Below are 22059 nucleotides of genomic sequence, written 5' to 3'. Positions count from 1 at the left end.
TGATTGTCGCTGGTAAGGGAACCTATAATAGGAACAATGCAAATATCAATACGTCTGTGTCTTTATTAACGGGGAAGAAAGAAGAGAGGAACACCGGAAGTATCTCCCAGTCTCTGGGCTCCTTGTGAGGGACCTTTATCTCCATTGTGAAGAGCCAACTCTAGTTGGGGAAAGTTTAGATTCTCAGCCTGGGATAATGGACACAGGAGAAAAGTTTCCATTCCCCTCAACATTTGCAGTAGACGGGTTTGATCTGTAAATAGTCATTTATGAATTGAATGATTTTCTGTAGGGTCATATCATCATAATATTCAGGAGAATCGGATTCAGGGTCGATCCTAGGCAGTAGGGATGAGCTTCGAGTTCGAGTCGAACTCATGTTCGACTCGAACATTGCCTAGTCGCCTGTTCGGCGAACAACGAACAATTAGGGGTGTTCGCGGCAAATTCGAAAAGCCGCGGAACACCCTGTTAAAGTCTATGGGACTCGAACGTTTGAAATCTAAAGTGCTAATTTTAAAGGCTAATATGCAAGTTATTGTCCTAAAAAGTGTTTGGGGACCCGGGTCCTGTCCCAGGAAACATGTATCAATGCAAAAAAAAGTTTTAAAAACGGCCGTTTTTTCTGGAGCAGTGAATTTAATAATGCTAAAAGTGAAACAATAAAAGTGTAATATTACTTTAAATTTCGTACCTAGGGGGGGGGGGGTGTAAAGTCAGCATGTGAAAAAGCGCATGTTTCCCGTACATAGAACTGTCCCTGCACAAAGTGTAATTTCTGAAAGAAAAAAAGTGTTTTAAAACTGGCTTTGCGGCTATAATGAATTGTCGGCTCTGGCAATTCAGAGAATTCATTCATGAAAAATAAAAAAAATAGCGTGGGGGTCCCCCCAAATTCCATTACCAGGCCCTTCAGGTCTGGAATGGATATTAAGGGAACCCCGCCATCAATTTAAAAAACACTTTTTAGGACAATAACTTGCATATTAGCCTTTAAAATTAACACTTTAGATTTCAAATGTTCGAGTCCCATAGACTTTAACGGGGTTCTAAAGTTCACACGAACATTTGGTGTGTTCGCAAGTTCTGGTGCGAACCGAACAGGGGGGTGTTTGGCTCATCCCTACTAGGCAGGGTGCACGGGGTGCTCCTCACCCAGGCGCCGCAGAGGTGGGGGCGCCAAAGCTCCAAATTTCTCCCCCCCCTCCTCCTTGTCTGTGTCCAGAGACGGAGCGCATGTAGTGGGTGCTGCGGTTCCCCATCCCGCTTGCGCATACCTCCCGGAATCTGGGTAGGGTACCACAGTGAAGCCTAGTACTGGAACATGTTCCGGCACTAGGCTCCACTAATTAATTCTGTCCGGTGTGCATGGAGCAGTCTCCTGTCTGCCCCGCCCCCTCTGCGTGTGTCAGACTCTTCTCCCATAGGCAGTGTGATGAGAGTCTTCTGGGTTGGCCGGAGCTGCTGCCAATCATCCCGTGCACTCCCAGAAATTCTCTCCTAATGCCACCCTTTAAGTAACCAAAGATGCCACGTATGCCCCGCCTTCTGTAATGTGCTTCTGCTCCCAGTGCACCCGAGCTACAGGGATCTATTGGACAAGTACTGATCTATGGGCACACCTGATGTGGGGGCTCTGATGGGGGACACCTGTTGTGGGGGGCTCTGATGGGGGGCAACTGCTGGGGGGGAACTGATGGGGGACACCTGCTGGGAGGCTCTGATGGGGGACACCTGCTGGGGGGGACTCTGATGGGGGACACCTGCTGGGAGGCTCTGATGGGGGACACCTGCTGTGGGGGACTCTGATGGGGGACACCTGCGGGGGGGGACTCTGATGGGGGACACCTGCTGGGGGGGACTCTGATGGGGGACACCTGCTGGGGGGGCTCTGATGGGGGGCAACTGCTGGGGGGACTCTGATGGGGACACTAATGAAGACTTCTTAGGGGAACATATCTGTGTTTGAGTTGTAGCCATATAAACATGTGTAAAGGGGAGGAGTTAGTAAGATGACCACGCCCATGTGGGGGCACCAGAAATATTTCTGCACCCAGGCGTCTGTGACCCTTGGATCGGCCCTGATTGGATTCATCAGATTTTTATGACCTATTTGCTCATCAGAACTCCCCCCACTGGGGGGCACTGGCATAAAAAAACATACCGAGGATCTAATCCCGCCTCACTCCATCCAAGAAATGGAAAGTGTTGGTAGTAGTCAGGCTTCCAAGGTAGATTGCATTGTGTTGAAGAACATTTAATTCTCCAGTTTTCATGGAACGTTCCAATATCTTGTAGAAAACCTTCCCCGAAGAATGAATGGTGTGACCACAAAGTGGGGGCAACTCCACACTCATGCCAATGGTGTGGGAATGTCAGGTGTGTACAACGTTGGTCATATATCCATATCTTCCCACTTTTATATGCTGTTCACAAATGTTTTGTTTGTGTGCTGATCGGGTATACCAGCCTCGCTCAACCTCTATAACATGAAGGAACCCTTGCAATAACTTTTTGGGTCCAGGGAACCCCCGATAAAAAATATTAAATGAACAGCTTGTAGAACATTAATGTGATGGTCAGTGGGAAGAATGCTCCTTACCAGTGATGTAACTGAGCCTTCACGCCCCGGTGCAAGAAACAATGAAGGACCCCCCTGACCCCCACTGGGGCCCTTCCCTCCGAGCCCTGTGGTGGAACGCATGTATGACTTTTGTGACCCTGGTAGTTCTGCTGCTTCTCCTGCTCTCCCTCCTGCAGGTGATCAGCAAATGCAGGAGGAAAATGGAGAGATCAATTCCCCTATATCAGTGGTTCTCAACCTGGGAGTTGGGAGCCCCTTGGGGATCGAATGATGATTTGCCAAAGGTCACCGAATCCTGGGCTGTTCCTGAAGCCCGCACCGCTCTCTCAGCCTTTTTGCGACCGCCCACAGCAGGGCTGTCCCTGGAGCCCACGGCCGCCCACTCAGCCTCTTTGCAGCCACCCATTCAGTTCAAGGCATGGCTGGGGGGCAGAGACTAGAGGTCAGCTGCAGTGGCGGCTGGTGCTCAATTTTTTTTGGGGGGGCGCAAGCAAAAACGAAAAACAAAAACATCAATTGCAGCCTCACTGTGCCCATCAATTGCCGCCACTGAGCCCATCAATAGCCGCCACTGTTCCCATCAAACGCAGCCACTGTGCCATGCCATTGTCGTGACTGTGCCCATCAATTGTCGCCACTGTGCCCATCAATTGACACCGCTGTGCCATGCCAAATGCAGCCACTGTGCCATGCCATTGTCGCCACTGTGCCCATCAATTGTCACCACTTTGCCATGCTAAACACAGCCACTGTGAAAAAGAAAAAGTTCCCCGTGGCGTATAAGGCCCGCCCCCCGTATTGCGTAGGCGCGTCACGAGTCACGGCGTTTCTGAAAGAAGCCGAACATGCAGAGCTGCGAGTCAGCTCTATACGGTGCCTGCGCAGTCAGCTCTACACGGCTCCAAGTCGGTGCGCAGGCACCGTATAGAGCCAACATGCAGCTCTGCATGTTCGTGATCTTTCGGAAACGCCATGACTCGTGACGTGCCTACGCAATACGGGGGGGTGGGGCCTTATCCGCCGGGGGGAACTTTTTCTGAAAGGACGTCAATCATCTGGGCGACCTCCCAGATGAGATTCCTCCTCAGCATAGAAACGCCTACTCCCGTGGGGAGAAGAACCCGGAAGCCGGATTGCAAATATAGATTATAAGGTATGTACAGCCTAAAAAATAAAAAAAAATGCGGACTGTACATGTTAGAAGTATAAAGAAGTTGGTCTGATGTAGATGTTATTTGGGTGAACCTCCGCTTTAAGCCGTAACGTGCCGCCCAAAATCTAAACCAGGAGCTCCTCCGGGGGTAGTGCTACATCTAAACATTGACCTCAGTGTCCCCTAGAGGATATTTTAGCGTCTAAGAAGGGCCCAAAGAGCGAAACTCAAGAATCTTGGTGTAAGCATTGGCCATGACCACTGAAATGAAAAATAAAGTGTTCATCGGTTGGGATCCCTGTATCTGATGTTCATGTGGCGATGAACGTTCAGTATGATTGAGGAAAATCAAAACCTGAAATGAAAGTTCAGTTCTACCAAGTAGACCTGGGCACCGAGCAACTGAGAATTGCTTGGTCAGAGAGGGCAAGGACCAACCTCATAAACAGACCCTTTCCTGGGTCCTGGATAAAAAAAATAAAAACAATGGGATGGAGGTTAATTGAGACGTTATGAATGAATGAAACATGTTGGCCTTTAACCACTTAAGAACCTTGGTTGTTTTTCAGATTTGGCGTTTACAAGACTAAAATAGTTTTTTTACTAGAAAACTACTTAAAACCCCCAAACATTTTATATATTTTTTCTAACAATACTTTTTGTCACACTGTATTTGCGCAGCGGTCTTACAAGCGCACTTTTTTTAGAAAAAAAAAAAAAACTTTTTTGAATAAAAAAATAACAGTAAAGTTAGCCCAATTTTTTTATATATTGTGAAAGATGATGTTACGCCGAGTAAAATGATACCCAACATGTCAAGCTTCAAAATCGTGGAATGGCGTCAAACTTTTATCCTTAAATATCTCCATAGGCGACGTTTAAAAAATTCTACAGGTTGCATCTTTTGAGCTACAGAGGAGGTCTAGAATTATTGCTCTTGCTCTAATGATCGCGGTGATACCTCACTTGTACGGTTTGAACACCGTTTTCATATGCGGGCGCTACTCACGTATGCGTTCGCTTCTGTGCACGAGCTCGTCGGAACGGGGAGCTTTAAAAACATGTTTTTTTGTTTTCCTATTTATTTTTATTTATTTTATAAATGTTTACACTGAAAAAAAAAATGAATCACTTTTATTCCTATTACAAGGAATGTAAACATCCCTTGTAATAGAAAAAAGCATGACAGGTCCTCTTATATATGAGATCTGGGGTCAAAAAGTCGTCACGCCTCATATTTACACTCAATGCACTACAATGCAAAAAAAAATGCTATGGGGACGGGTAGGGGGCCATCTTGCCTTCACTCATATCCCAGCCGAGCAGGGTACAGGATCCAATCGCCTCCGACGCTACCGGCGGCTCCAGTAAGCGGCGGAGGGCGCGGGAGAGCGGCGGGAGCCCCTCTCCCGCCGCCGATAACGGTGTCCTCGCGGCGAATCCGCAGCGAATCTGCCGGCCCTTGCCGGAAAGAAGTCTCCCGCGCGCATGCGCGGGAGCTCCAGCCACTCACAGCGCTAGAGCGCCGATACCCGGATACTACCGCTTTAACACCTGACAATGTCCAGCCTCCAATCAGATTGATCCTAATGAATACAATACATGCTACAAACCTCCAGACAGGCCCAGATCTCAACACAGCCCAATATTCTTCCAGGGCACAGTTACCTGTGATTTCTTCGGACAGAAAAAGATTCACCAGCGACTTGATATTCGTCACTTTACCCGCCACGTCGTGCTCTGAGGAGACAGGAAATCAATCTTTATTCCTCTAAACTGGACACCTTCTCAGATGTTTCTGCTGCCCACAAATACCGTTACCCAGGAGGGCTGAACCACATAGAGATCCTTCCCCTCTGGGGTGACAACAACATTGATTGGGGCTTCGGGTCAGCAGAGTCACGGTGCTCTCAGTTAGTTAGGAGCTCACTGCTGGATTTTAAGGTGACCAGCAGGTAAAATATTACCTAGACATGTACCTTAAAGCGGAGTTCCACCCTAAAAATGAAATTTCTATTAACAGATTGCCTTTAATGTAAAAAAAAATAAAAATAATTACTCACTTCTATCTGGCTGTTACTAGGCAGTATTTGTAATCTGCCTACTTCCTGGTTCTAGGTGGTTCAACTTCCTGTCCTAAGACCCCATTGCCTCCTGGGAAATGATGACACTCGTTTCCCAGGAGTCTCTGGGCATTACTGTGCCTAAAAATCTCCCAGCATGCACCTCTCCCTGAAAACCAGGAAGAAAAAGGGAACTGGGCTTCACACGCCCACACTTATGATGGATACGCCCACACATATGATGGATACGCCCACACATATGATGGATACGCCCACACATATGATGGATACGGCCACAACATGAGCTGGAGGATAGAAGGCAAGTACAGGGCCGCCATCAGGGGGGTACAGGCAGTACACCTGTAAGGGGCCCGGATTAGGGTGACCACATTTCCAAACTACCATTCAGGGACACCCTCTCTTCCTAAAAATCAGCTTGTGCTGTAACGAATCACAGCACAGTGATTGGACACAAGAGGCGGGATTTATGATTTCTCCAATCACAAGCAGGGGGCGGGATTGTGCTCCTCCAGGCATTGCCGGCCAGGACAAGTACTATTAGTGAGTAAAGCAGTGATGTGGCGGCCTTTTTTGGGGGCATCAGATTGGCCCAGGGGGTGGCTGTGTCAGTTTCATTCCGGGACACTGTATTGTCCTGCAATGAATATGCCCGGGACAGACCTGCAAAATGCGGGACTGTCCCGGGCGATCTGGGACACGTGGTCACCTTAGCCTGGATGACAACCCCCCCTTTTTTTATAATTTAGTTTTTATTATATATATATTTATTTATTTTTTATTAAAGGGCCCAGAGGTCCCCAGGGCCTTTGATGGCTACCCTCTTTTTTTATAAAAAAAATGTTTTAATTTTTTTTTATATATATATATATTTTTTTCTTTTTATTAAAGGTTCCAGAGGTCCCCAGGGCCCTGGATGGCACCCCCCCTCTTTTTTATATATATTTTTTTTCATTTTTTTTATTTCTTTTTTCTTTTTATAAAAGGGCCCAGGGGTCCCCAAGGCCCCAGATGGAAACCCCCCTTTTTGTTACATTTTTTTTTTATAATTTTTTATTTTTATATATATATTTTTTTGTAAGGGCCCCCCTTTTTTTCTCTTTTGTTCGTCAGCACCCAAAGCCCCCCGATCTCAATTTGTGGCGGCAGCACCCCCCGCTTCTCAATTCGTGGCACCCCCCCCCCGCACTTCTCAATTTGAGGCACCACCCGGTTCTCTGCTCCAGGGGGCCCATGCCTGAAGCTGTGTAAATTATAGAGTTCCACAGAACCTTGGATGAGATACCCACCCCTGGAGAAACCATAGAGTTCTACAGAACCTTGGATGAGATACCCAGCCCTTGAAAAATTATAGAGTTCCACAGAACCTTGGATGAGATACCCACCCCTGGAGAAACCATAGAGTTGCACAGAACCTTGGGTGAGATACCCACCCCTGGAGAAACCATAGAGTTCCACAGAACCTTAGGTGAGATACCCACCCCTGGAGAAACCATAGCGTTCCACAGAACCTTGGATGAGATACCCAGCCCTTGAAAAATTATAGAGTTCCACAGAACCTTAGGTGAGATACCCACCCCTGGAGAAACCATAGCGTTCCACAGAACCTTGGATGAGATACCCAGCCCTTGAAAAATTATAGAGTTCCACAGAACCTTGGATGAGATACCCACCCCTGGAGAAACCGTAGAGTTCCACAGAACCTTGGATGAGATACCCACCCCTGGAGAAACCATAGCGTTCCACAGAACCTTGGATGAGTTACCCAGCCCTGGAAAAATTATAGAGTTCTACAGAACCTTGGGTGAGATACACACCCCTGGAGAAACCATAGCGTTCCACAGAACCTTGGATGAGATACCCACCCCTGGAGAAACCATAGAGTTCCACAGAACCTTGGATGAGTTACCCAGCCCTGGAGAAATGATAGAGTTCCACAGAACCTTGGGTGAGATACACACCCCTGGAGAAACCATAGAGTTCCACAGAACCTTAGGTGAGATACCCACCCCTGGAGAAACCATAGCGTTCCACAGAACCTTGGATGAGATACCCACCCCTGGAGAAACCATAGAGTTCCACAGAACCTTGGATGAGTTACCTAGCCCTGGAGAAATTATAGAGTTCCACAGAACCTTGGGTGAGATACACACCCCTGGAGAAACCATAGAGTTTCACAGAACCCTGGATGAGATACCCACCCCTGGAGAAACCATAGAGTTCCACAGAACCTTGGATGAGATACCCACCCCTGGAGAAACCATAGAGTTCCTCAGAACCCTGGATGAGATACCCACCCCTGGAGAAAACAGAGTTCCACAGAACCTTGCATGAGATACCCACCCCTGGAGAAACCATAGAGTTCGACAGAACCCTGGGTGATATAACCACCCCTGCAGAAACCATAGAGTTCCACAGAACCTTGGATGAGATACCCACTCCTGGAGAAACCATAGAGTTCCACAGAACCTTGGATGAGATACCCACCCCTGGAACCATAGAGTTCCACAGAACCTTGGATGAGATACCCACCCCTGGAACCATAGAGTTCCACAGAACCTTGGATAAGATACCCACCCCTGGAGAAACCTTAGAGTTCCACAGAACCTTGGATGAGATACCCACCCCTGGAGAACCCATAAAGTTCTGCAGAACCCTGGATGAGATGGTCTGGTATAGACAACGGATCACTCTGCCTCCAAACACAGGAGATTGACAAAGAAAATACTTAAATTACAGATCTGTATCTGGTTTATTCGATGCCCAGGAGAAGATGAAGAGGCTGCAGAGAAACCTCATGTTCAGTGTATGAGGCCCTGCTGGTCTGCCCAGATAGATAATGGGGTGCAGATTACCCCCAAAACCTACTATTGAAGTCCTCCATGAAAATTTCAAAGTCAGTCAGTTTCTCCGTCATCCCTGAATCTGGAAAAGGGAAACAATAACAGGATGAAAAGACTAGAACCCCCACATTATCCCACTATAACCCTCCCGCCCCCCCATAGAACCCCCACATTATCCCACTATAACCCTCCCGCCCCCCATAGAACCCCCCATTATCCCACTATAACCCTCCCGCTTCCCATAGAACCCCTCCGTTATTCTGCTATAACCCTCCCACCCCCCCATAGAACCCACACATTATCCTACTGTAATCCTCCCCCCATAGAACCCCCACATTATCCCACTATAACCCTCCCGCCCCCCATAGAACCCCCCATTATCCCACTATAATCCTCCCGCCCCCCATATAACCCCCACATTATCCCACTATAACCCTCCCTCCCCCCATAGAACCCCCCCATTATCCCACTTTAACCCTCCCGCCCCCCACATAGCACCCCCCAATTATCCGGCTATAACCCTCCCGCTTCCCATAGAACCCCTCCATTATTCCGCTATAACCCTCCCACCCCCCCATAGAACCCACACATTATCCTACTGTAATCCTCCCCCCATAGAACCCCCACATTATTCCGCTATAACCCTCCCGCCCCACCATAGAACCCTAACATTATCCCACTGTAACCCCCCTCCCCCTATTTAACCCCCACATTATCCCACTGTAACCCTCCCTCCCCCCATCGAACCCCCACATTATCCCACTGTAACCCTCCTTCCCCCATAAACCCCCATTATCCCACTGTAACCCCCCTCCCCCATAGAACCCCCCGCTATAATCCTCCCTCCCCATAGAACCCCCAAATACGCTATAAACCTCCTGCCCCCATAGAACCTCCGCATTATCCCGCTATAACCCTCCCTCCCCCATAGAACCCCCACATATATCCCGCTATAACCCTCCCCTGTAGAACCCCCACATTATCCCACTGTAACCCCCCTCCCACATAGAACCCCCACATTATCTGGCTGTAACCCCCCTCCCCCCATAGAACCCCCACATTATCCCACTGTAACCCTCCACCCCCCCCATAGAACCCCAACATTATCCCTCTGTAACCCCCCACCCCCCATAGAACCCCCACATTATCCCTCTGTAACCCTGCTTCCTCTATAGAACCCCCACATTATCCCACTATAACCCTCCTCCCCCAATAGAACCCACACATTATCCCACTGTAACCCTCCCGCCCCCCATAGAACCCCCACATTATCCCACTGTAACCCTCCCCCCCCCATAGAACCCCCACATTATCCCACTGTAACCCTCCCACCCCCCGATAGAACCCCCATATTATCCCGCTGTAATCCTCCCTCCCTCCATTAAAACCCTCACATATATCCCGCTGTAACCCTCCCGCCCCCCCCCATAGAACCCCCACATTATTCCACTGTAACCCTCCACCCCCCTCCCCCCATAGAACCCCCACATGATCCCGCTGTAACCCTCCACCCCCCCAATAGAACCCCCACATTATCCCACTGTAACCCTCCACCCCCCATAATACCCCCACATTATCCCGCTGTAACCCCCCTCCCCCATAAAACCCCCACATTATCCCGCTGTAACCTTCCACCCCTATAGAACCCCCACATTATCATGCTGTAACCCTCCACCCCCCATAGAACCCCCACATTATCCCACTGTAACCCTCCACCTCCCATAGAACCCCCACATTATCCCGCTGTAACCCCCTCCCCCATAGAACCCCCACATATATCCCGCTGTAATCCTCCTCCCCCATAGAACCCCCACATTATTCAGCTATAAACCTCCCGCCACCCATAGAACCCCCACATTATCCCACTGTAACCCTTCACCCCCCCCCATAGAACCCCCACATTATCCCACTGTAACCCTCCACCCCCCCCCCCCCCACCCATAGAACCCAAAGCCTCCACTTACTTTTCACATATAGTTGGTCCACTCTGGAGTGCACCTCAATACTCATATTCCTCAGCTTCACCTCCAGGCTCTGCTCCGTCTCACCCACCCCCTGACCTGCCACGTAAAAAGAGAGAGAGAGAGAGAGCAGGACATTGTCACCTTATAACAGGAAATGTTTGAACAGGATCCTTAGTGGCAGGATCACTAGGGATTGTGTTATCCAGATTATGACAATGGAAATACTACAGGCATCCAAAAAGGTGTATTTTGCCTGTCCTTGTGTCCCACTGTCACATCCCCCCTTGTATGTGCTGACAATTCCCTTCTATCAGAATGAGAAACAGGAGATGCTGTGCAAATATTACAAATTGATGAGATGGGAGATAGAGAGATACAAAGTAACAATGTTTATAAACATTCATCAGACAGGAGATAGAGAGATACAAAGTAACATTGTTTATAAACATTGATCAGACGGGAGATAGAGAGATACAAAGTAACATTGTTTATAAACATTGATCAGACGAGAGATATAAAGTAACATTGTTTATAAACATTGATCAGACGGGAGATAGAGAGATACAAAGTAACATTGTTTATAAACATTGATCAGACGGGAGATAGAGAGATACAAAGTAACATTGTTTATAAACATTGATCAGACGAGAGATATAAAGTAACATTGTTTATAAACATTGATCAGATGGGAGATAGAGAGATACAAAGTAACATTGTTTATAAACATTGATCAGACGGGAGATAGAGAGATACAAAGTAACATTGTTTATTATTAATGTTCTAGAAATTATACTTTTTATCTATATCTATTATTATTCCTGATGTGTGACAATGTGGGGAGGACGGTGGGAACTCACGTGTGATGGTGACGATGTGGGGGGAGGATGGTGGGAACTCACGTGTGATGGTGACAATGTGGGGGGAGGACGGTGGGAACTCACGTGTGATGTTGACAATGTGGGGGGAGGACGGTGGGAACTCACGTGTGATGGTGACAATGTGGGGGGAGGACGGTGGGAACTCACGTGTGATGGTGACAATGTGGGGGGAGGACGGTGGGAACTCACGTGTGATGGTGACAATGTGGGGGGAGGACGGTGGGAACTCACGTGTGATGGTGACAATGTGGGGGGAGGACGGTGAGAACTCACGTGTGATGGTGACAGTGTGGGGGGGGGACGGTGGGAACTCACGTGTGATGGTCACGATGTGGGGGGGGGGGGCGGTGGGAACTCACGTGTGATGGTGACAATGTGGGGGGGGGGGGGCGGTGGGAACTCACGTGTGATGGTGACAATGTGGGGGGGGGGGGACGGTGGGAACTCACGTGTGATGGTCACGATGTGGGGGGGGGACGGTGGGAACTCACGTGTGATGGTGACAATGTGGGGGGGGGGGGCGGTGGGAACTCACGTGTGATGGTGACAATGTGGGGGGAGGACGGTGGGAACTCACGTGTGATGGTCACGATGTGGGGGGGAGGACGGTGGGAAATCACGTGTGATGGTGACAATGTGGGGAGGACAGTGGGAACTCACGTGTGATGGTGACAATGTGAGGGGAGGACGGTGGGAACTCACGTGTGATGGTGACAATGTGGGGGAGGACGGTGGGAACTCACGTGTGATGGTGACAATGTGGGGGGAGGACAGTGGGAACTCACGTGTGATGGTGACGATGTGGGGGAGGACGGTGGGAACTCACGTGTGATAGTGACAATGTGGGGGGAGGACGGTGGGAACTCACGTGTGATGGTGACAATGTGGGGGGGGGGGCGGTGGGAACTCACGTGTGATGGTGACAATGTGGGGGGAGGACGGTGGGAACTCACGTGTGATGGTGACAATGTGGGGGGAGGACGGTGGGAACTCACGTGTGATGGTGACAATGTGGGGGGAGGACGGTGGGAACTCACGTGTGATGGTGACAATGTGGGGGGAGGATGGTGGGAACTCACGTGTGATGGTGACAATGTGAGGGGAGGACGGTGGGAACTCACGTGTGATGGTGACAATGTGGGGGAGGACGGTGGGAAATCACGTGTGATGGTGACAATGTGGGGGGAGGACGGTGGGAAATCACGTGTGATGGTGACAATGTGGGGAGGACGGTGGGAACTCACGTGTGATGGTGACAATGTGGGGAGGACGGTGGGAAATCACGTGTGATGGTGACAATGTGGGGGGAGGATGGTGGGAACTCACGTGTGATGGTGACAATGTGGGGGGAGGACGGTGGGAACTCACTTGTGATGGTGACAATGTGGGGGGAGGACGGTGGGAACTCATGTGTGATGGTGACAATGTGGGGGGAGGATGGTGGGAACTCACGTGTGATGGTGACAATGTGGGGGGAGGACGGTGGGAACTCACGTGTGATGGGGACAATGTGGGGGTTGGACGGTGGGAACTCACGTGTGATGGTGACAATGTGTGGGGAGGACGGTGGGAACTCACGTGTGATGGTCACGATGTGGGGGGGAGGACGGTGGGAACTCACGTGTGATGGTGACAATGTGGGGGGAGGACGGTGGGAACTCACGTGTGATGGTCACGATGTGGGGGGGGGACGGTGGGAACTCACGTGTGATGGTGACAATGTGGGGGGAGGATGGTGGGAACTCACGTGTGATGGTGACAATGTGGGGGGGACGGTGGGAACTCACGTGTGATGGTGACAATGTGGGCGGAGGACGGTGGGAACTCACGTGTGATGGTGAAAATGTGGGGGGGGGGACGGTGGGAACTCACGTGTGATGGTGACTATGTGGGGGGGGGGGCGGTGGGAACTCACGTGTGATGGTGACTATGTGGGGGGGGGGGGGACGGTGGGAACTCACGTGTGATGGTGACTATGTGGGGGGGGGGGACGGTGGGAACTCACGTGTGATGGTGACTATGTGGGGGGGGGGACGGTGGGAACTCACATGTGATGGTCACGATGTGGGGGGGGGGACGGTGGGAACTCACGTGTGATGGTGACAATGTGGGGGGAGGATGGTGGGAACTCACGTGTGATGGTGACAATGTGGGGGGGACGGTGGGAACTCACGTGTGATGGTGACAATGTGGGGGAGGACGGTGGGAACTCACGTGTGATGGTGACAATGTGGGGGGGGGGGACGGTGGGAACTCACGTGTGATGGTGACTATGTGGGGGGGGGGGGACGGTGGGAACTCACGTGTGATGGTGACTATGTGGGGGGGGGACGGTGGGAACTCACGTGTGATGGTGACTATGTGGGGGGGGGACGGTGGGAACTCACGTGTGATGGTGACAATGTGGGGGGAGGATGGTGGGAACTCACGTGTGATGGTGACGATGTGGGGGGAGGACGGTGGGAACTCACGTGTGATGGTGACAATGTGGGGGGAGGACGGTGGGAACTCACGTGTGATGGTCACGATGTGGGGGGGGGGACGGTGGGAACTCACGTGTGATGGTGACAATGTGGGGGGGGGACGGTGGGAACTCACGTGTGATGGTGACAATGTGGGGGGAGGAAGGTGGGAACTCACGTGTGATGGTGACAATGTGGGGGGGGGACGGTGGGAACTCACGTGTGATGGTGACGATGTGGGGGGGACGGTGGGAACTCACGTGTGATGGTGACAATGTGGGGGAGGACGGTGGGAACTCACGTGTGATGGTGACAATGTGGGGGGGGGGACGGTAGGAACTCACGTGTGATGGTGACTATGTGGGGGGGGGACGGTGGGAACTCACGTGTGATGGTGACAATGTGGGGGGGGGACGGTGGGAACTCACGTGTGATGGTGACAATGTGGGGGGAGGACGGTGGGAACTCACGTGTGATGGTGACAATGTGGGGGGGGGGACGGTGGGAACTCACGTGTGATGGTGACTATGTGGGGGGGGGGACGGTGGGAACTCACGTGTGATGGTGACTATGTGGGGGGGGGGGGACGGTGGGAACTCACGTGTGATGGTGACTATGGGGGGGGGGGGACGGTGGGAACTCACGTGTGATGGTGACTATGTGGGGGGGGGGGACGGTGGGAACTCACGTGTGATGGTGACTATGTGGGGGGGGGGGGGGACGGTGGGAACTCACGTGTGATGGGGACAATGTGGGGGTTGGACGGTGGGAACTCACGTGTGATGGTGACAATGTGTGGGGGGGGGGACGGTGGGAACTCACGTGTGATGGTGACAATGTGGGGGGAGGACGGTGGGAACTCACGTGTGATGGTCACGATGTGGGGGGAGGACGGTGGGAACTCACGTGTGATGGTGACAATGTGGGGGGGGACGGTGGGAACTCACGTGTGATGGTGACAATGTGGGGGGGGGGACAGTGGGAACTCACGTGTGATGGTGACAATGTGGGGGAGGACGGTGGGAACTCACGTGTGATGGTGACAGTGTGGGGGGAGGACGGTGGGAACTCACGTGTGATGGTGACAGTGTGGGGGGAGGACGGTGGGAACTCACGTGTGATGGTGACAATGTGGGGGGAGGATGGTGGGAACTCACGTGTGATGGTGACGATGTGGGGGGAGGACGGTGGGAACTCACGTGTGATGGTGACAATGTGGGGGGAGGACGGTGGGAACTCACGTGTGATGGTCACGATGTGGGGGGGGGGGACGGTGGGAACTCACGTGTGATGGTGACAATGTGGGGGGGAGGATGGTGGGAACTCACGTGTGATGGTGACAATGTGGGGGGAGGACGGTGGGAACTCACGTGTGATGGTGACAATGTGGGGGAGGACGGTGGGAACTCACGTGTGATGGTGACAATGTGTGGGGGGGGGGACGGTGGGAACTCACGTGTGATGGTGACTATGTGGGGGGGGGGGACGGTGGGAACTCACGTGTGATGGTGACTATGTGGGGGGGGGGGACGGTGGGAACTCACGTGTGATGGTCACGATGTGGGGGGGGGGGGACGGTGGGAACTCACGTGTGATGGTGACAATGTGGGGGGAGGATGGTGGGAACTCACGTGTGATGGTGACAATGTGGGGGGGACGGTGGGAACTCACGTGTGATGGTGACAATGTGGGGGGGGGGACGGTGGGAACTCACGTGTGATGGTGACTATGTGGGGGGGGGGGGACGGTGGGAACTCACGTGTGATGGTGACAATGTGGGGGGAGGACGGTGGGATCTCACGTGTGATGGTGACAATGTGGGGGGAGGACGGTGGGAACTCACGTGTGATGGTGACGATGTGGGGGGAGGACGGTGGGAACTCACGTGTGATGGTGACAATGTGGGGGGAGGACGGTGGGAACTCACGTGTGATGGTGACAATGTGGGGGGAGGACGGTGGGATCTCACGTGTGATGGTGACAATGTGGGGGGAGGATGGTGGGAACTCACGTGTGATGGTGACGATGTGGGGGGAGGACGGTGGGAACTCACGTGTGATGGTGACAATGTGGGGGGAGGACGGTGGGAACTCACGTGTGATGGTCACGATGTGGGGGGAGGGACGGTGGGAACTCACGTGTGATGGTGACAATGTGGGGGGAGGATGGTGGGAACTCACGTGTGATGGTGACAATGTGGGGGGGACGGTGGGAACTCACGTGTGATGGTGACAATGTGGGGGAGGACGGTGGGAACTCACGTGTGATGGTGACAATGTGGGGGGGGGGGACGGTGGGAACTCACGTGTGATGGTGACAATGTGGGGGGGGGGGGACGGTGGGAACTCACGTGTGATGGTGACTATGTGGGGGGGGGACGGTGGGAACTCACGTGTGATGGTGACTATGTGGGGGGGGGACGGTGGGAACTCACGTGTGATGGTGACAATGTGGGGGGGGGGGACGGTGGGAACTCACGTGTGATGGTGACAATGTGGGGGGGGGGACGGTGGGAACTCACGTGTGATGGTGACTATGTGGGGGGGGGGGGGACGGTGGGAACTCACGTGTGATGGTGACTATGTGGGGGGGGGACGGTGGGAACTCACGTGTGATGGTGACTATGTGGGGGGGGGACGGTGGGAACTCACGTGTGATGGTGACTATGTGGGGGGGGGGACGGTGGGAACTCACGTGTGATGGTGACTAGGGGGGGGGGGGGGGGCGGTGGGAACTCACGTGTGATGGTCACGATGTGGGGGGGGGGGACGGTGGGAACTCACGTGTGATGGTGACAATGTGGGGGGAGGATGGTGGGAACTCACGTGTGATGGTGACAATGTGGGGGGGGGGGACGGTGGGAACTCACGTGTGATGGTGACTATGTGGGGGGGGGGGGGACGGTGGGAACTCACGTGTGATGGTGACAATGTGGGGGGGGGGGGACGGTGGGAACTCACGTGTGATGGTCACGATGTGGGGGGGGGGGGACGGTGGGAACTCACGTGTGATGGTGACAATGTGGGGGGAGGACGGTGGGAACTCACGTGTGATGGTGACAATGTGGGGGGAGGACGGTGGGAACTCACGTGTGATGGTGACAATGTGGGGGAGGACGGTGGGAACTCACGTGTGATGGTGACAATGTGGGGGGGGGGACGGTGGGAACTCACGTGTGATGGTGACAATGTGGGGGGGACGGTGGGAACTCACGTGTGATGGTGACTATGTGGGGGGGGGGGACGGTGGGAACTCACGTGTGATGGTGACTATGTGGGGGGGGGGGACGGTGGGAACTCACGTGTGATGGTGACAATGTGGGGGGGGGACGGTGGGAACTCACGTGTGATGGTGACAATGTGGGGGGGGGGGGACGGTGGGAACTCACGTGTGATGGTGACTATGTGGGGGGGGGACGGTGGGAACTCACGTGTGATGGTGACTATGTGGGGGGGGGGACGGTGGGAACTCACGTGTGATGGTGACTATGTGGGGGGGGGGAGGGTGGGAACTCACGTGTGATGGTGACTATGTGGGGGGGGGGGGACGGTGGGAACTCACGTGTGATGGTCACGATGTGGGGGGGGGGGGATGGTGGGAACTCACGTGTGATGGTGACAATGTGGGGGGAGGATGGTGGGAACTCACGTGTGATGGTGACAATGTGGGGGAGGACGGTGGGAACTCACGTGTGATGGTGACAATGTGGGGGGAGGACGGTGGGAACTCACGTGTGATGGTGACTATGTGGGGGGGGGGACGGTGGGAACTCACGTGTGATGGTGACTATGTGGGGGGGGGGGACGGTGGGAACTCACGTGTGATGGTGACTATGTGGGGGGGGGACGGTGGGAACTCACGTGTGATGGTGACTATGTGGGGGGGGGGGGGACGGTGGGAACTCACGTGTGATGGTGACTATGTGGGGGGGGGGACGGTGGGAACTCACGTGTGATGGTGACAATGTGGGGGGGGCAGTGGGAACTCACGTGTGATGGTGACAATGTGGGGGGGGGACGGTGGGAACTCACGTGTGATGGTGACAATGTGGGGGGGGGACGGTGGGAACTCACGTGTGATGGTGACTATGTGGGGGGGGGGACGGTGGGAACTCACGTGTGATGGTGACTATGTGGGGGGGGAGGACGGTGGGAACTCACGTGTGATGGTCACGATGTGGGGGGAGGGACGGTGGGAACTCACGTGTGATGGTGACAATGTGGGGGGAGGATGGTGGGAACTCACGTGTGATGGTGACAATGTGGGGGGGGGGGACGGTGGGAACTCACGTGTGATGGTGACTATGTGGGGGGGGGGGGACGGTGGGAACTCACGTGTGATGGTGACTATGTGGGGGGGGGGGGGCGGGGGGAACTCACGTGTGATGGTCACGATGTGGGGGGGGGGGACGGTGGGAACTCACGTGTGATGGTGACAATGTGGGGGGAGGACGGTGGGAACTCACGTGTGATGGTGACAATGTGGGGGGAGGACGGTGGGAACTCACGTGTGATGGTGACAATGTGGGGGAGGACGGTGGGAACTCACGTGTGATGGTGACAATGTGGGGGGGGGGACGGTGGGAACTCACGTGTGATGGTGACAATGTGGGGGGGACGGTGGGAACTCACGTGTGATGGTGACTATGTGGGGGGGGGGGACGGTGGGAACTCACGTGTGATGGTGACTATGTGGGGGGGGGGGACGGTGGGAACTCACGTGTGATGGTGACAATGTGGGGGGGGGACGGTGGGAACTCACGTGTGATGGTGACAATGTGGGGGGGGGGGGGACGGTGGGAACTCACGTGTGATGGTGACTATGTGGGGGGGGGACGGTGGGAACTCACGTGTGATGGTGACTATGGGGGGGGGGGGACGGTGGGAACTCACGTGTGATGGTGACTATGTGGGGGGGGGGACGGTGGGAACTCACGTGTGATGGTGACTATGTGGGGGGGGGGGGGACGGTGGGAACTCACGTGTGATGGTCACGATGTGGGGGGGGGGGGACGGTGGGAACTCACGTGTGATGGTGACAATGTGGGGGGAGGATGGTGGGAACTCACGTGTGATGGTGACAATGTGGGGGAGGACGGTGGGAACTCACGTGTGATGGTGACAATGTGGGGGGAGGACGGTGGGAACTCACGTGTGATGGTGACTATGTGGGGGGGGGGGCGGTGGGAACTCACGTGTGATGGTGACTATGTGGGGGGGGGGGGACGGTGGGAACTCACGTGTGATGGTGACTATGTGGGGGGGGGACGGTGGGAACTCACGTGTGATGGTGACTATGTGGGGGGGGGGGGACGGTGGGAACTCACGTGTGATGGTGACTATGTGGGGGGGGGGACGGTGGGAACTCACGTGTGATGGTGACAATGTGGGGGGGGCAGTGGGAACTCACGTGTGATGGTGACAATGTGAGGGGAGGACGGTGGGAACTCACGTGTGATGGTGACAATGTGGGGGGAGGACGGTGGGAACTCACGTGTGATGGTGACAATGTGGGGGGGGCAGTGGGAACTCACGTGTGATGGTGACGATGTGGGGGGAGGATGGTGGGAACTCACGTGTGATGGTGACAATGTGGGGGGAGGACGGTGGGAACTCACGTGTGATGGTGACAATGTGGGGGAGGACGGTGGGAACTCACGTGTGATGGTGACAATGTGTGGGGGGGGGGACGGTGGGAACTCACGTGTGATGGTGACTATGTGGGGGGGGGGGGACGGTGGGAACTCACGTGTGATGGTGACTATGGGGGGGGGGGGGGACGGTGGGAACTCACGTGTGATGGTGACAATGTGAGGGGAGGACGGTGGGAACTCACGTGTGATGGTGACTATGTGGGGGGGGGGGACGGTGGGAACTCACGTGTGATGGTGACAATGTGGGGGGAGGACGGTGAGAACTCACGTGTGATGGTGACAATGTGGGGGGAGGACGGTGGGAACTCACGTGTGATGGTGACAATGTGGGGGGGGGACGGTGGGAACTCACGTGTGATGGTGACGATGTGGGGGGGGGGCGGTGGGAACTCACGTGTGATGGGGACGATGTGGGGGGAGGACGGTGGGAACTCACGTGTGATGGTGACAATGTGGGGGGAGGATGGTGGGAACTCACGTGTGATGGTGACGATGAGGATGATGATGATGAAGATGAGTCCGGTGCAGACTGCTGACAGGAAGCAGATGAGGGAGGAGGAAAGTTCCGGGACCCGTCTCTTCATCATGATTGCTGATAATGAACAAAACATGTATTGCAATCAGTGTTGCTCATCTTCCTTTAACAAAGTAATTAGTTACAGTTACAAATTACTTGTCCGAAAAAGTAAGTGAGTTAGTGACTCAGTTACTTCATTGGCAAAGTAATTAGTTACTTGGGAAAGTAACTGACTTTTTTTTTAATATTCTACAATGCAATTACGTTCTAGAACATCTTTAATATCAAAGATGTTTATATTAACTGATTAAAGAATAAAAACATTATATACAGTATTTTAGAACATTTCGTATTGTGTACAATTATTAATATCATCATCACACTCCACCTGCCCAACAATACTGTACAATATAGATTCAGTGTGCGGTGTGAGTGACACTGCTGCAGTGCACACTGAATCTATATTGTACAGTATTGCTGGGCAGGTGGAGTGTGATGATGATATTAATAATTGTACACAGTATTGCATTAGCTGGGCCTGCCTGGGCATGTGGAGCGGTCCGGTGGAGTGTCACTGACACTCCACCGGACCGCTCCACATGTCCAGTCAGGCCCAGAAAATGCAATACTGTGTATGATTAATTATCAACTCCACCTGCCCACAGTGCCCAACTGCCCACTGCCCAGGAATGTCATCCTTTATGGGGAGAGCCTGGATAAGCCCGCTAAGCTGCCTGATATGATCTGGCTCTGGCTCTATCCCCACCTCCTGGCTCTGTGTGCCCCGTGTACCTCCCAACCGTTCCATTAACACGGAATCAGCTAAAAGCAGCCCAAAGGCGAATAGAACTTCCCCTTCAGATTTCCGTCGTACGTGTTTTGCGTCACCGCGCTTAGTTCATAATTTTTCAAAAACGATGGTGTGTGGGCAACGTCGTTTTTAATGATGAAGTTGGAAAAACTTCGTTTTTTGGACATGCTGAAAAACGATGGTGTGTACGCGGCATAATTCTCAGTATCAGATTTTCTTACCTTGAAGTATCTGGTTGGTTGCTCCGGCTCCCTTTGATGGTTTTGTGTCCTCCTGAAGAGTTTGTAAATCCTCGTATTCCACAGACATGATCTGAATAGACAGATAGACGGATAGATTAGATAGACAGATAGACGGATAGATTAGATAGATGGATAGATGGATAGATTAGATAGGTGGATAGACGGATAGATTGTGTAGATGGTGGATCTTCTCTCACCTCATAGTGTTGAGTTGTGATGATAGAAGAAGTTTCTTCTCTGATTTTCTTTCCTCCGTATTCTTTCTCCTCCCTCAGTAATTTCCAGAGAAAGATTTCATCATCCCGGAGGTCACATGACTGATATCACTTCTGTGGACATTCTTAATCACACCCCACAGATGTCTCCTCTTCTTCATACACGAGTAAAATATAAATTGTTACTCGCCTTGACCCCTGTGAGTCACGTTGGGCCACCAAGTTGTAGGTGTCGTGTCCACCATGACTCTGGTCTGTCACGCGGCAGGTGCGTTTTCCAATCAATAGAGAGCCAATAGCAAGGCTCCATAAGAATTACCACCCAACATGCAGGTGTGTCCATCAAATAAAAAATGTTTAATAATAAAAATAAAAAATAAATTGTTTTTCAAGCATGGGTCAAGAGCTTTAACAATAAAATTTAAATGAGAATAAAATCTCAGACAGAGACAAAGATGGAGATGTAGACAGAAATAGAGAGAGACAGAGATAGAGATACAGATAGAGACAGAAATAGAGAGAGAGACAGAGACAGAGATACAGATAGAGACAGGTATAGAGAGACAGAGATAGAGATACAGATAGAGACAGAGATACAGATAGAGACAGAAATAGAGAGAGACAGAGACAGAGATACAGACAGACACAGGTATAGA

At 52.7% G+C, this 22059-nt stretch overlaps 1 protein-coding gene across 1 annotated transcript in view; it reads right to left on the bottom strand.

Annotated features, from left to right (window-relative positions):
- LOC120921707 (asialoglycoprotein receptor 1-like) overlaps positions 1–21777 on the bottom strand; it is a 29751-nt gene extending 7974 nt beyond the window's left edge. The window contains exons 1-7 of the mRNA XM_040334246.1: positions 21386–21777; positions 21168–21258; positions 20097–20210; positions 10626–10721; positions 8687–8743; positions 5406–5477; positions 1–22 (exon numbers count right to left, since the gene is read on the bottom strand). The exon at positions 1–22 is cut by the window's left edge and continues 53 nt beyond it. Of these exons, the coding sequence (XP_040190180.1) occupies positions 1–22; positions 5406–5477; positions 8687–8743; positions 10626–10721; positions 20097–20210; positions 21168–21255 (449 nt within the window). The 5' untranslated portion in view covers positions 21256–21258; positions 21386–21777. The remainder of the gene's footprint in view (positions 23–5405; positions 5478–8686; positions 8744–10625; positions 10722–20096; positions 20211–21167; positions 21259–21385) is intronic.
- Between the last annotated feature and the right edge of the window lie 282 nt (positions 21778–22059).

Source organism: Rana temporaria (assembly GCF_905171775.1).
Source record: "Rana temporaria chromosome 3 unlocalized genomic scaffold, aRanTem1.1 chr3y, whole genome shotgun sequence".
NCBI classification, from domain to species: domain Eukaryota; kingdom Metazoa; phylum Chordata; class Amphibia; order Anura; family Ranidae; genus Rana; species Rana temporaria.
This window is presented reverse-complemented; position numbering and strand designations above follow the sequence as displayed.